At 37.1% G+C, this 16,894-nt stretch overlaps 1 protein-coding gene across 1 annotated transcript in view; it reads right to left on the bottom strand.

The window, feature by feature from the left end:
• Positions 1-2,048: 2,048 nt before the first annotated feature.
• Positions 2,049-16,894, bottom strand: part of sqh (Myosin regulatory light chain sqh) — a 43,747-nt gene continuing 28,901 nt past the window's right edge. Inside the window, exon 6 of the mRNA XM_070089656.1 lies at positions 2,049-3,249. Within this exon, the coding sequence (XP_069945757.1) occupies positions 3,145-3,249 (105 nt within the window). The 3' untranslated portion in view covers positions 2,049-3,144. The remainder of the gene's footprint in view (positions 3,250-16,894) is intronic.

The raw sequence follows: 16,894 nt of genomic DNA, 5'->3' as shown, positions 1-16,894 counted from the left end.
TCTCAAATATATCTGAAAACATTCACTTCTTCCATACTCCTCCTTTCCAATTTGATATCCAGTTTTTCTTTACCTAAACCATTTGATACCCTCTTCACCTTACTCTTTTCTATGTTCATTTTTCAACTTTCTACCTTTACACACATTCCCAAACTCGTCCACTAACCTTTGCAGTTTTTCTTTAGAATCTCCCATAAGCACAGTATCATCAGCAAAAAGTAAATGTGTCACTTCCCATTTTGTATTTGATTCCCCATAATTTAATCCCACCCTCTCCTGAACACCCTAGCATTTACTTCGTTTACAACACCATCTATAAATATATTAAACAACCATGGTGACATTACACATCCCTGTCTAAGACCTACTTTTACCAGGAGGTAGTCTTCCTCTCTTGTACACACCCTAACCTGAGCCTCACTATCCTCATAAAAACTCTTTACAGCATTTAGTAACTTACCACCTGAATAAACTTATAAATTAAAATGTAAATATATCTTATTTATAAATTACATACATTGTAAAGGGTAAAGGAGGTTTTGTGGGTAAGGGGCTTGGACTTCCAGCAAGCGTGCGTGAGCGTGTTAGATAGGAGTGAATGGAGACAAATGGTACTTGGGACCTGACGATCTGTTGGAGTGTGAGCAGGGTAATATTTAGTGAAGGGATTCAGGGAAACCGGTTATTTTCATATAGTCGGACTTGAGTCCTGGAAATGGGAAGTACAATGCCTGCACTTTAAAGGAGGGGTTTGGGATATTGGCAGTTTGGAGGGATATGTTGTGTATCTTTATATGTGTATGCTTCTAGACTGTTGTATTCTGAGCACCTCTGCAAAAACAGTGATAATGTGCGAGTGTGGTGAAAGTGTTGAATGATGATGAAAGTATTTTCTTTTTGGGGATTTTCTTTCTTTTTTGGGTCACCCTGCCTCGGTGGGAGACGGCCGACTTGTTGAAAAAAAAAAAAAAAATCATACATTGTTTAAGTGTGATAGTGTTGGTGGGTTCTGCTGGTGCCTCCACCACCACTATGTATGGCTTCTCTCAGTGGTTTTGTTTTCTAGGGGCTTGGAAATGCAGCAAGCATGTGTGAGCATGTTAGATAGGACTGAATAGAGATGAATGGTTTGTGGGACCTGACAAGCTGTTGGAAATGTGAGCAGGGTAATATTTTGTGAAGGGATTCAGGGAAACCGGTTAGCTGACTTGAGTCCTGGAGGTGGGAAGTACATTGCCTGCACTTTAAAGGAGGGTTTGGGATAGTGACTGTTTGGAGTGACACTTGAACTGTCGTATCTGAGCGCCTCTGCAAAGACAGCAATTGTGTGTGAATGATGGTGAAAATGTTGAATGTTGCCGAGTGTTTCTTTTCTTTTTCTTTTGTCACCCTGCCTCGATGGGAAATGGTTGGTGTGTTAAAAAAAAAAAAAAATTGGGATGCCATTAAATGGGGGTCCGTTAGAATTTTACTGAATTTATAGAATGTGTTTAATCTTTAAGTTGTACAGTGCTGCATGGCACAGTTGAGAGATGATGGGTTGGGGGTTAGGTTGATGTGGTTAAGAAAGTACATCATCTGTAAGACTTGGGGTTGGAGCTGATGAAGCAAGCCTGTGTCAGCGAAGATTGAAATACTAATAACAATCAAATTTAGTACTAAACCCAGAAAGAGCTAAGATTGAAGTTTTCAGCAGAGATGGGACTGTCAGAGGAGGGTGGACAAAACAAACATGTTAGTTCCCTGAAAAAAGGGGGGGTGAAGCTGGTGTGCTCTGATGAACAGGACAATCAAGATATGATGTACTGTCAAGATGACCTGGCAATCCTCTTAAATTACTATATATTTATTGGGACGAGCTAAACTCATAGGGCTTATACAGCACCTGGGGAATGAGGAATGGGAGGCAGTCAAGGTTGATCCAAGTGGAGGGTAGCTCCAATTTCATGGATAAAGAGCCTTTCACCAATATCAAGGCACCTTCCTTGAAGGGAATCCTTGCAGAGTGTGCTGCTGGATACAGAGAAATGCATTAAGAAACACTGCAAGACATTTAACAATTTTATTTTAGAAAGATTGGAGTACAATACTGGTATAAAATTTTGCACTGGAATGAGGTCATACATTAAAACTGTTAAACCAATAAATGGGAATGTAACAAAGTAAAAACTAAGGGAAAAAAATAGTTCTGAATATTGCTGGAATGAAGAGTAATACAAGTTACAAAATGAAGAGTAATGCAAGTTACAAGAATTTTAACTGAAAGAGGCATGAATCAGTGTTAGTTAACTTAAAATTCCAGAAATTCTATATTAGTATTTTTCATGCTAAGGCACTATTAAGTACTAACAAATAATATATTTGATTATGTATATTTTCAAATTTCAATAAATAAGCAGCTATCAACTAAACTGAATATTAAACCTGAATTAGGTTTCATTAATCTTATCACTGTCACGAAAAGTGAAAAACGGGTCTCAAAATTGCACAGACTTTTTTTTTTTTTTTTTTTTTTAGTGAGAGACCTTTTATCAGTGTACTGTATTCACAAGCCATTTTTTTTTAATTTAAATTAAATTTATTTCATTATATATCATTAACAATGTATTTTTCATCATTTGTAAAAAAAAAAAAATGGACTACTGAATATCAAATCAAGTGTTATAACAAAGCTTCTTGACTTTTTATTGGCTAGTGCACAAAACATGAAAATGTTTGTGGAAACAATTACCCTGTTCCTGTCCAGGTCTTACATTTTATATTTATTTTCAAAAGGGCATATAAATTGTATCTTACACTAACAAGACATTCTCTCAAAATTTTGTTACAAACTATGTTTTATAAATGTATTTGAGGTTGTTCCTATTTCAGTCATCACAGAAACCTGACTATATAAGAGTTCGCTACAGGCGCAATAAATTATCAATGGTTTTTTATTTACTATATTCCAAATGTCCCATGTTACTGTTCAGCAATACAAATTCTATTTCTGATACCAAAGGAAGCAAAGATGATGGTTTTACTATAATTATTCCTGCTAACTCTTCAGACATATATTTTCTCTCCCTACAGAATGGTTCCCTTAATACACAATGGTTCCCTTAAAGCATTACTTTACTACATGATTACCAGCTCGTTTACTTGTTACTGATCTTCTAGATCTTTAGCACCATGCTTCAGGATACGTGTGAACTCAACATAATCAAACATTGAGTTTTTGATTGGAGCCTCACGGTACATTTCATCAACCTACAAGACAAGGAAAAAAAAATTGTTAGGGGAATATTTTTTAAATTGTAAGCTTATCACTGACAGAACTGGTGCAAAAATATTACTAAGGCTTTTAGAGAACAATGGGTAAAACACTAAGAATATGAAGAACATCAAACTCTTTCTGATCAGCAAGCACCCACTGTACTGTCCAGTATATTACACCTACTTACGTTACTATGAAAGCCACTTATGCTACTATGATAGCCACAAATAAAAAGCTTTTGTTATCTGGCACCTACAAAATACATCCAGTAACAATTACAAAAAGCAAAGTATTCCAATGAAGTAAACCCATACCAACTGCACCAGTGTTCAACGGGAAGACAACATGGCAGAAAACCTGATCAACTAAATCTCCAAGGAAATGACAGGTCTGTAGGACTTTAGGACTTTTTTCTTCAGTGCCAAACGAGGGAAAGAATTGAGCCTTTAAACATGGCTGACCGGCATCCAAACAGCAGCTACTGCCAGACGTACAACTAGCGAAGTGAAATTCTCATCTTTACTGACGTTCATCTATTGACAGTAGCATCATATCTGTACCACCATCATATCACCTGTACCAGTGCTAACCAGAGGGAAACACAAGAGACATCGTCAAATCAACAGTACAAAACTCCAAGGTTATAGGACGGTTATCCCTCAGTGCCAGTCGTGGGAAAGAAGTGAATAGTTAAACAGTCAAGGTTAATGTTTTAGTAGCTGACCTATATTCAGCTGACCAGTGTACAGTGAGAGAATCATAGCAGAAAACGCCAAATATATCTATAAACTCAAGGAAAGTCAGGTTGTAGGTGGCGTTACTCCCCTCAGTGTTTTAAAAATGGCTGAGTCAGCAGAACAGGTCAAGAGTCAACAACACCACACAACCCCCGATAAATGGAATTGAGGGGGATTTGGAAGGATAAAACCATTGATTAAACCTTTCTGGTCTACCAGAATGGAAAGGAGTTAGAAGGTAATTGGTGAAGCCAGACTGTGAAGTGAGGTGGGAAGGGGAGTGTGTAATAAGGGGTTAACTGTAAGGGGTTTGTGAAGTTAAGGGAAAAGTGAGCAGTGAAGAGGATTTTGAAGAGGAAATTTTACTAGTAATTCAGTGGTGATTGCTAAAGCAGATACTAAGTGTACTAGGGACTGGAAAAGAGAAATAAATATTATTGTATATGAGTAAAAGAGCGAAGAGTGAAAATGGCAGGCATTAGGGGGGTACAGGCTGCCATAATTATATATATCTTTCTTCTTCAATTCCATGAAGAAAGAAATCAGTCATGGGGGCTGGAAAAGGTGAATGGAGTAACAGCGCCCTGGACAGTAAAAGCCCAACAGTTGCCATCCTACCAGAAAAGTAAATGTCGCTATCGCCGCAAGGTATGGCAACACCGCATACCCAAACAAAAACAGTGGCACACAGCTCTTATTGTAGCGCTCTCAAGTGGTGATATCCAAATTAATCCAGGACCTCAAACTATTGTGCAGAGGCAAAACAGACAGATAAATGACAGTCTCGTAGCTAGGAATGATAACCTTAACTCCATATGTAATGCATACATAGGTCAATGTGAGACAATACAGCCATCATTATCTCAAACACCACCAAACAGTTGAATACACTGTACTAAAGCACGCATGAAAAACAGAAAAGGCACCTTATGTAAAATGTGTAAGGGGTGGGTGCATGATGGATGTATGTACAATTATAGCAACGGTGCCAGAATTCATTTTGTGTGTAACAAATGCACTTTGACACAGTTACCCTTTAGCAGTGATGACACTGATTTACCTATTTTTAATACAAATGACCCATTGCCATATATTGATGATTATGATTGTTTTATGAAAACAGGCCTTCACTTTATTCATGTCAACGCAAGATCACTTCTTCCTAAATTGGCAGAGATTAGGATTCTAGCAAACAAAATTTGGGCGGCAGTTATAACCATCTCTGAATCTTGGTTGGATGATACGGTGACTGACGACGAGGTCAAAATAGAAGGTTACAATATAAAATGCTTAGATAGGAACAGAAAGGGTGGTGGAGTATGTGCCTACATTAGAAATGACTTAGCTTACAACCCAAGACCTGATTTAAATAACAATAAACTGGAGATTCTATGGTTTGAAGTGCTGCTTCCCAAGACCAAACCCATCTTAGTAGGAACTAGTTACCGCCCTCCTACCCAGGACCAGTTCTTAGAAGACTTTTCCAGAGTCTTGTCCGGAGTTGAAAACAATTGCAAGACAATAATACTGGGCGACTTCAACATCTGTTTTCAGCAGCAAAACAACAGGCTATGCAAAAGGTATAAGCAAATTCTTGATTAAATAGTTACACTCAACTAATTAATACACCAACCCGGATCACACAGTTCTCAGCCACTCTAAATGACCACATACTTTGTAACCGTGCTGAGAACATTAGTCAGTCAGGCGTCATTACCACAGGTCTTAGTGATCATTTCATCATTTACTGCACCAGGAAAACCACTAGGGATAGGATAGGCCTACACAGGACAATAAAAATGAGGTCAACTAGAAACTACAGTAAAGAAACACTGGTAAATAGGCTACACAATTGTGACTGGACAGAGATAACAAGTTGCATGGACGCAAATGATGCCTGGGAAAAATTCAAAACAATGTTCACTACCATCCTTGATAATATTGCACCAGTTAAAGAGGTTAGGATTAAACGAAGAACTGAACCCTGGATGAATACTGAGATATTAGATAATATGAAATTCAGAGACCAGCTGCTAAAAAGATTTAAAGCAAACAGACAGGATATTGCAGCACTAAATGAATTCCAAAGGGTGAGGAACAGAGTACAGAGATTTATAAAAGGAGCAAAGGCAAAGCACTATTGCTCAAAAATTGAAGAGTATAAGCATAACCCCAGAAAGCTCTGGCAACAACTAAAACAGTTGGGGTATAGCCATAAGCCAGTAGATAGGTCTAACATAGTACTCACTATCGATAATGAGGTATGCCACGAAACATCTAAAGTGGCAAATTGCTTTAATTCCTACAACACATCTGTTGCATCAACACTAGTAAGTAAACTACCAGCTGCATCAAATACCTTTAACACAGACTCTGATAAGTTTCAAACATACTATACCAACAAAGGGGTAACCCCAAACAGTTATCAACTAGTAAGTGTATCTCATGACTTTATTCAAAAAGAACTAAGCAGGTTAAACCCAACTAAGAGTACAGGCCCTGATAACATCCCATCTAAGTTCCTAAAAGATGGTGCTTCTGAACTGTCAATCCCTATTGCTCACATAATAAATCTATCAATCACCATTAATACCGTAACGGAGGGGTTCAAGGAGGCCAGAGTTACTCCTATCTTCAAGAAAAATAGTAGGTCTGATGTAAGCAACTATAGGCCTGTTAGTATACTCAGTATAATATCTAAAATTCTAGAGAGGGCGGTGTATTCTCAAGTAGTTAAGTACCTTAATGACAACAACATTCTCCATAGCTATCAATTGGGCTTTAGAAGATCCTACTCAACCGACACCTCCCTTATTAATCTGATGGATTACCAGAGAACAGAAATGTCAAAGGGGAACCTCACAGGTATGGTAACCTTAGACCTGCAAAAGGCCTTCGATACTGTCAACCACAATATATTATGTAAGAAATTTCAAGCTATTGGTATAAGTTCTGTAGACTGGTTTAAGTCCTACCTTAGCAACAGGAGACAAATAGTCAAAATCAACAAAACGTTATCAGAACCCCTGCCGATAACATGTGGAGTTCCCCAAGGTAGTATTCTGGGTCCCTTATTATTCTTATGTTATGTCAACGATATGCCTATCAGTGTCAAGTGCAAACTCCTACTATATGCAGATGACAGTGCTCTGTTAGTGTCAGGTAAAGATCCACAAGATATTGCTAATGTTTTAACACTGGAACTGGAGTCCTGCAGCAAATGGTTAGTAGACAACAAACTATCATTACACCTAGGGAAAACTGAAGCCATTCTCTTTGGCACGAAACAAACTGAGAAGGGTAAATAATTTTAATGTTCAGTGTAATGGGGAGCCCATCACTTTGGTTTCATCAGTAAAATATCTGGGAATCCCCTTTGACCCATGCATGTCAGGAGAATTGATAGGGAACAGTGTAGTAAAGAAAGCGAATGCCAGACTGAAGTTCCTGTATAGACAAGCACAGTGTCTACCTACTGAGGCTCGCAGGACCCTATGTCTAGCCCTTATACAATGCCATATGGATTACGCTTGCTCTTCATGGTACTCTGCCTTGACAAAAAAACTGAAAGATAGACTGCAAATCACCCAGAACAAAATTGTAAGATTCATCCTGGGGCTGGGACCAAGAGAACATGTAGGCCAGGATGAATTACAGCAGTTGGATATGCTGAATGTTGAAGACAGAGTAAAACAACTGAAGCTAAATCATGTTTATAAAATTGCTCACAAACAGTGTCCAGAATATCTTGCTGTCAATTTTGTCGAGGTTGGGAACCAAAGCAATCATAGTACTAGGGGGAGGGAGCACAACTTTGTAGTACCCACAGTCATTGGCCAGGTGTCAAACACCTTTTATTGTACAGCAATAAAGGAATGGAACAGACTACCCGCACATGTCAAAGCCAGTCATAGCATGAACCAGTTCAAGAAGAGTGCCAAAAGGTGTCTGATGAATGTAGCTACAGAAAGGGAGGGGAATGATTTCCTATTTTTTAGCTAACATACGTGTAAATTTTACCTAGTTCCTAGTAATGAACCTCGTATTGTAGATAGTCTTAATGACCCTCGTGTAGTAGATAGTCTTTTTAGTATGATAATAAGATGTTATCTTCATTGTAGAATAATAAGAAAATATTATAACCTTTATATTATAATAATAAGGTAAAAGGACCCCAATGGAAATAAGTCACTCTGTCTGACTTTTTTGGGTTATCCTAGGTTCTCTACACATATGCTGCTATGTATGATAATTCTATGTAACTGTATTTGTGTATACCTGAATAAACTCACTTACTTACTTACTAAAAGGAAAATATGAATAGTGATAAGAGCGTGGAAGGAAGTTGTAAGATCTACAAAGTGATTTGAACCATGAGGCCTTTCAGCCATTTAAAAAAAAAAATCATGAACAATCACACACACTAACAAGCCGAGAGTATCCTACAAAACAAAAATGTTTACACTAAAAATACACACACAAAAAAATAATCACACAAAACTGAAGTGATAAGCAGAAAATGTTTTTGTGAAAATGTCACCAGTGGGATCCCAGAAGACTATCACTGTACTTACTTGTGACGTTTCAAAGGTAAGATCTTATACCCTTGCAGCCTAGCCTGAGGCCAGACTTCCTTGGTGACTACCTGCTCAACCTGGCATTTGCTCCTACCAACCCACAAACTTATATAACTATCACAACCCCATATAGCCATCACAACCTGGTGAGCTAGCCCTAATAATGTTTTAGATTCATATACAGTGGAACCTCTGGTCACGACCGTTATTTGTTCCAAAACTCTGGTTGCAACCCGATTTGGTCATGACCCAAACCTACTTTCCCTACTGGATTGTAAATATGATTAATCCATTCCAGACCCCTACGAACTGTACGTAAATATTGTTTTTTAAGATTTTTAAGCACAAAAATAGTTAATTATACCATAGAATGCAGTGTAATAGTAAACTAAATGTAAAAACTTTAAATAACACTGAGAAAACCTTGACCAATAGAGAAAACTAACATTGCATGAGTTTGCTATAGACCCCCTACAAACCATTCGCTGTAAACAGTTTTTTTTTTTAAGAAGTGAACTCGGTTATTTATCATCCAATTTCTTTAATTTTTGGGGTAAGTTAAGAAGCATCTTTCCATCATATATTGCCCAAGTTTCAATAAGATAGCCCAACAAACAACTGAGAAAAAAAAAAATTACCAAAAATCATATATGGCAAGCCCTAGCTGGGTACTGGTACTGCGAGAAGCTGTTTGTACACTACCTGCTGATAAAACATTGCTAATCCAAATTTATCATGGTCATAATTACTGTAATTTATGAATAGCTTACTTCCAAGATAATCAACGAAAACGAGCATGCCCCCCCCAAAAAAATATGTCACTCTGTCTGACTTTTTTTTGGGTTATCCTAGGTTCTCTACACATATGCTGCTATGTATGATAATCTATGTAACTGTATTTGTGTATACCTGAATAAACTTACATAGTTTTATGGTGCATTATGAGTATATCACAGTTAGCACTGTACCACATTACGTTTTTCTAATATAAGTACCCAGGAGGGGATAAGAGGATGGTACTTTATCCCTTATCCTTGAGTTCACAGTAAATGAACGCACGTCTGATCGAGACCGACTACAAGGCGAGGGTCTTTGTTAGGTGTACACAAACAGGAAGTGGGGAAAATTGGCGCATGCAAAAAAATGGTGTGGAATGTGAAAACTGGCACAGCTGTGTTTGTCCGGCACCTGATTATGTATCTGTGACCAGGTGCAAAAATTTGGCGAATTTTTTGGTCGTGAACTGACCTGTTTGTGTTCGGAAGTGTTCGTGACCAGAGGTTCCACTGTAAATAATTTGACAGAATGAACAATATACGTAACATGTTTGAGTATGATGCAAAATTCCTATTCAGTCATAAAATATAAAAATTCCTTACAAGACTGAAAAACTAAGAGTAGGAGTAAGGAGCCCTTAGAAAGCTCTTTGTTGCATTTATGGATTTAGAAAGAGCATATGATATGGCTTATATGGAACTAAAGTGACTGGTGGTGCCAATGCCCTGTGTATCCAAAAATGTTGAAAGACTGCCAATATATTTTTACTGGGAAAGTGAGACTCGGGTTAAGGCAAACAGGAGAGAAGCGGGCCTTACACAGCACTGCACGATTTTACAAAGGCCGTTGAATGTGTTTACAGACAGGGTTGTTAAAAAAAAGGTGAATACTATTGTGTTGAGGAGAGATGCAGGCTTAAAATAATAAATCTGATAAAAATTGAGAGTTGTCACAGTTACTGTTTCCTGAGTTTACAATGCTTTAGGTAGATTTGCAGAAGTTGGTGAAGCTTGGAAGGTTATAAAGATAAAAGAAATTGAAAACAAACACTAATAAAAGGGCCAATGTGATTAGATTAAGGGTAAAGGTTAGGCATGAAAGATTCTTTATTGGCTCTTTAAGCTGGGAAAACTAAGTTGGAAGAATGTGTGAAGTATAGGGATGGAATGCCTGTATTTTGTCGATACCGATACTCATTTTGAGGATGAAACCAATGCCATTAAAATTTACCAATACCCACTGATTCTGGTACCAATACTATAAAAACTAGTAAATACCCACCAATACCAACATTAATGCCATAAGTTGCTGTAAGCCATAAGACTTTGGGTGGAAGGGGAGGGGGGAATACTACCTGTTCAATAATGAGGTTTTTGCTTAACCCCCACACATAAGACAGAGGTATATTTTGAGACCTCACAGATTGGAGTAAATCTACAAATATCACCAAACTTTAAGTAGCTTTAAAATTAGCTTTACATGAGTGGAAGTCTTAAGTACAGTATTAGGTTGCTAGACAGCAACCACTCAGGGAGGGTGGTTGCTGAGTGTGAAATGGAAACCTGTAATTGTTTTACATGATGGTAGGATTGCTGGTGTCTTTTTTCCGTCTCATAAACATGCAAGATTTCAGGCAAGTCTTGCTGCCTGTACAGGAGGGCCCCGCTTTACGGCGTTCCGCTTTACGGCGTTCCGCTAATACGGACATTTCAAATTATGACCAAAACTCACTATACGGCTCCCCCCACCTGACTTTCTAATACGGTCACCGTGCCCCACCCTGTTTGTTTACATTCTCCATGAGCTCAGTAAGCACTAAGTCTCTCCATTTTGTCTGGAAACTCCAAAATTTCAAATGTTTTTAAAAGTTATTTCATATTTTATATATACTCTGATAATTATACTTATGTATACCTGTACCTAAATAAACTTACATACATCGAGTCATTTAAATGTCGTATATTACGTTAATATACACATTTTCATTAATCCATCCATGATATTTTTTTCAAAATTATATAATAAACACGATGCATAACATATAAATAAGATAAATACACCCCACAGTAGAATAAATAAACAAATGTGAGATGTGAGCAGACGACTTGCACAAGTGGTGATAATAACAATACTGAGTCTCATTAAATGTCGTATATTACGGTAATATACACATTTTCATTAATCCATCCATGATATTTTTTTCAAAATTATATAATAAACACTATACATAACATATAAATAAGATAAATACACCCCACAGTAGAATAAATAAACATAAATGTGATCTCTGGTAGCAGACGACTTCCACAAGTGACGCCATAATAACAATAGTCACGGAGTCTCATTAAATGTCGTATATTACGGTAATATACACATTTTCATTAATCCATCCATGATATTTTTTTCAAAATTATATAATAAACACGATACATAACATAAAAAGATGATAAATACACCCCACAATAGAATAAATAAACATAAATATAAGATGTGGGAGCCACATAACTTGTACAAGTGACGCCAAGAATAACATTTTCTCTAATCTAACATAAGAGTAAATGTGTTACTGGGGGTAACTGTAGAAAATTATTCCTTTCGTATGTATGTAAGTAAATTTATTCAGGTATACACAAATACAGTTACATAGATTATCATACATAACAACATACGTGTAGAGAACCTAGGATAACCCAAAAAAGTCAGTGTGACTTATTTCCATTGCCTTCACTCAGAGCTTCATTTCTTCTCAAAATGATGTTACATGAGAATGGGAGTGTTCTTCTTTATTAATTCTACCGTATCAATGTAGAGACAACCTGTACACAATGTAACTTGTACACAAACCAGACGTGTACACTTCGTTTGTTTACAAAACTTACCTTCCCCTGGTTTGTTTACATAACTGCGCCTGCCCCCTCTCATGTATTCATTCTTTCTCTCTCTCATTTATTCGTTTTATCTCATTTACTTACTCCTGACCCTACATTAAGACTACAAATATTTTAAGGTAAGTAATGAGTGAACTGTATATACATTTTATCGCTCTGGGATGCTTAAATATCATAGAATAGTATGTGTGGGTGGGGTGGCCTGGTGAGGCTATTACAATACATACCACACTTGATTTCTTACAATAAATACTACTTGTCTCACCCTAGATTAAGACTATAAATATTTTAAGGTAAGTAATGAGTGCACTATGTGTGTATTGTACCTTTTTATTGTTTTTTGATGCCTGGTTCTATTGCTAACTTAATATATGTTAGTGTAAACTTGTTATCTAGTGTTTGTATGCATTTATAAGTGGAAAAAAAGGGTGTTCCACTTTACGGCGATTTCCGCTTTACGGCGGTAGCCTGGAACCTAACCCGCCGTATAAGTGGGGCCCTACTGTACTTACACTTAGGTCACACTATACATACATGTACAAGCATATATTGTATATACAGCAGGGCCCCGCTTTACGGCATTTCGCTTTACGGCGTTCCGCTAATACGGACATTTCAAATTATGACCAAAACTCGCTATACGGCTCCCCCCACCTGTCTTTCTAATACGGTCACAGCGGCCCACCGAGTTTGTTTACATTCTCCCTGAGCACATCTCCTTATTATGTCTGGAAACTTTCCAAAATTTCAAGTGTTTTAAAGTTATTGTATATTTTATATGTATTGTACTTGATAATTAAACTTGTGTACACCTGTACCTAAATAAACTTACACACTGTGCTGGCATGTAGGTACACATTAAAATCACTAAGAGTCTCTCTACTCTTGATGCAATAATAATAATAATAATAATAATAATAATAATAATAATAATAATAATAATAATCTCTTGGGCGCATTAATGTCGCATATTACGTTAATATAGACATTTCCCTTAATCTATGATATTTTTTTCAAAATTATGTAAGAAACACATTATGTAACACACAAACATGATACATGCACCCACAGTATAAAAATTTATACAAATATATATGAGATGTTTACCAAACGGTTTGTAGAAGTGTCGGAAGAATTACGTTTTCTCTAGCCCGTCACCTGTTACTAGGGATAACTGTAGAAAAATATTCCTTTCGTATGCCTTCACTTTATAGCTATAATTCTGTACTAACTTGTACACAGTGTAAGAGTATTTGTTTTGTGATTTAATTATTATAATAATAATAAAAATATTATAAGGTAAAAGTTTCACAAACTCTTACAAATGTACATGAATGAACTAAAACTGGACACGTATTAATACCGTCTATTTCGCCTGACCGAGTGATCGTCCACAACCTGTTCAGTTTGTTTGTTTACGCTGTCTGAGCTCGGTGTATCATTAAATGTATATTACGTTAATATACACATTTTCATTAATCCATCCGTGATATTTTTTTCAAAATGATATAATAAACACGATACATAACATAAACACATAACATGTGTAGAGAACCTAGGATAACCCAAAAAAGTCAGAGTGACTTACTTCCATTGCCTTCACTCAGAGCATCATTTCTTCTCAAAATGATGTTACATGAGAATGGGAGTGTTCTTCTTTATTTATTCTACCGTATCAATGTAGAGACAACCTGTACACAATGTAACTTGTACACAAACCAGACGTGTACACTGTTTACAAAACTTACCTTCGCCTGGTTTGTTTACATAACTCTGCGCCTGTCCTCTCTCATGCACTCATTCTTTCTCTCTGGTATGGTAGCCCGGCTGACTACCATACATACTACACTTGATTTTTTACAATAAATACTACTCATCTCACCCTATATTTTAAGGTAAGTAATGAGTGAACTGTATATACATTTTATCGCTCTGGGATGCTTAAATATCATAGAATAGTATGTGTGGGTGGGGTGGCCTGGTATGGTAGCCTGGCTGACTACCATACATACCACACTTGATTTCTTACAATAAATACTACTTGTCTCACCCTAGATTAAGACTATAAATATTTTAAGGTAAGTAATGAGTGCACTATGTGTGTATTGTACTTTTTTATTGTTTTTTGATGCCTGGTTCTATTGCTAACATAATATATGTTAGTGTAAACTTGTTATCTAGTGTTTGTATGCATTTGTAAGTGGAAAAAAAGGGTGTTCCACTTTACGGCGGTTTCCGCTTTACGGCGGTAGCCTGGAACCTAACCCGCCGTATAAGTGGGGCCCTCCTGTACACCTGTCTGGATTTTCTTCTATTTTCTTACTAGTTCTTGCTTTTGTTTATGGGAAAGTGGAGCAGAATTCTTCCTCCGTAAGCCATGCGTGTCATAAGAGGTAACTAAAATGTTGGAGCAAGGGACTAGTAACCCCTTCTCCTGTATACATTATTAAATTTAAAAAGAGAAACTTTCATTTTTCTTTTTAGGTCATCCTGCCTTGGTGGCATATGGCCAGTTTGATGATGAAAAAAAAAAAAGGAGTAGAAGTGGTTGGGTATGAGTTGGAAGTGGTTGGGTATGAGTTGGTCCTGCCTAGCATGGGCCAGTTAGCCTACTACTGTATTTACTGATGTACTAATATTTTTACATGCAGTGTTTTCATATCTTCTGCATCATCAGGGCTAAACTGTAAGATTACTGGAAATAATATTTATATACAAATTGATGAAATTAAGACACTTGTGCAACATGTATCTTAATTTCATCTTGTCGGTATTATATACCATTCTTGCACATATATACAAATTCATGACTTCAAGATCTGTATATCCTCTGCTTCCCTCCATTCACATATTCAGGGTTTAAGTGAGAGAAAACTGATTATGATATCAAAATCAGTACCTTCTGTATGTAAAGTGTGTATCAGTTTAGTTGTTGAACCCATATTTTGTGATACATTAACAAGCCACAGGTTATGAGTGCACATGTTCAGATCCTGAGAGACCACCTGCCTGCTTCCCTCCATTTGCAATCAGGGTTGAATTGAAAGAAAACTGGATATATAAATATAGTACCTTTGGCATATACACCTTGAATTATTTTGAATATGATAAAACAAATGTTCATAGCTTTGTTTTCATATACCCCCCCTCCTCTCTCTCTCTACTGAATGTACAACAATGCATACAACCATATGACCTGTCTTTGTAATACTCACTTGTGCTTTATAGTAACCTGTTTACATTAATGTTTTATCACTGATTTCATCATTGCTTAGTTAATCTTAAGTTAATTTTAACCCAGCCCGTAATGCTATGCATAGTATAAGTGGCTTTGACATACTGCTCTTACCTGTATTTGTTGTACCTCTGTATGTGTGCTCAAATTTTTAAATAAATAAATAAATAAATAAATAAATAATGTCTGACAAAAACAAAAGCAAAAAAGGGAGCATTATAGCAGGTCTACTGGCCCATGCCAGGCAGATCCAACTCACACCCACTCATAATAACAAAAGAAAGAATACTGCAGGAAGCCTACTGGCCCATGCTTGGTAGGTCCAACTCACATACTTGCCTAACCTATTTGCAAAACTACCCAAAGTTCTTGGTTCACTGAAAATCAAAAGAAAATATATTGTTTCTCTTGTTTAAAATTTATGAAGCATAATTTCAAGTCTTAGCATGTAGTCATGAATCACCGGCACTTAAATGGCACCACACCATATTTATATTTATGGCACCAGTATTTAAGACTGGAGGAGTACTGCAGTAGCCTACTGGCCTATGCTAGGCAGGTCCTCAAATCTAACTCCTTTTACAAATATATTTGCCCAAAAGTTTTTAAAGCTACTCAAGGATTTAGATTACTTAACCCTAGGGTTGGAAAGAGGGGGTAAAGGAGGTTTTGTGGGCGAGGGGCTTGGACTTCCAGCAAGCGTGCATGAGCGTGTTAGATAGGAGTGAATGGAGACGAATGATACTTGGGACCTGACGATCTGTTGGAGTGTGAGCAGGGTAATATTTAGTGAAGGGATTCAGGGAAACCGGTTATTTTCATATAGTCGGACTTGAGTCCTGGAAATGGGAAGTACAATGCATGCACTTTAAAGGAGGAGTTTGGGATATTGGCAGTTTGGAGGGATATGTTGTGTATCTTTATACATATATGCTTCTAAACTGTTGTATTCTGAGCACCTCTGCAAAAGCAGTGATAATGTGTGAGTGTGGTGAAAGTGTTGAATGATGATGAAAATATTTTTCTTTTTGGGGATTTTCTTTCTTTTTTGGGTCACCCTGCCTCGGTGTGAGACGACCGACTTGTTGGAGAAAAAAAAAAAAAAAAAAAAAAAAAAAAAAACCTAGTTATGTGTCCTTTTTACCTAATATACTGTCAATAAGTCTAACAACATTATTGCAACCCTAGTTATGTAATGTCAATGTTGTGGTGGTAGTTGGGGAGGGGGGGTGGCAGCAGCAGCGGTGCTACGGCTGCCACCACAGCAGTAGCAATGACGGCTGTAGTAGCTGCTGCTGCTGCAGTGGTTAGGTTGCTGAACCCTGATTCTGAAATAAACAAACAAGTCACAGGTTATGGCTGCACACACTGCATATTGGGGATAGTACGCACTCATAAGATGTGGGGTATAACTCTGGGTATAT

Source organism: Cherax quadricarinatus, chromosome 29 (genome assembly GCF_038502225.1).
Source record: "Cherax quadricarinatus isolate ZL_2023a chromosome 29, ASM3850222v1, whole genome shotgun sequence".
NCBI classification, from domain to species: Eukaryota; Metazoa; Arthropoda; class Malacostraca; order Decapoda; family Parastacidae; genus Cherax; species Cherax quadricarinatus.
Note: the sequence above shows the minus strand (reverse complement) of the source record. Positions and strands in the feature narration are given on the sequence as shown.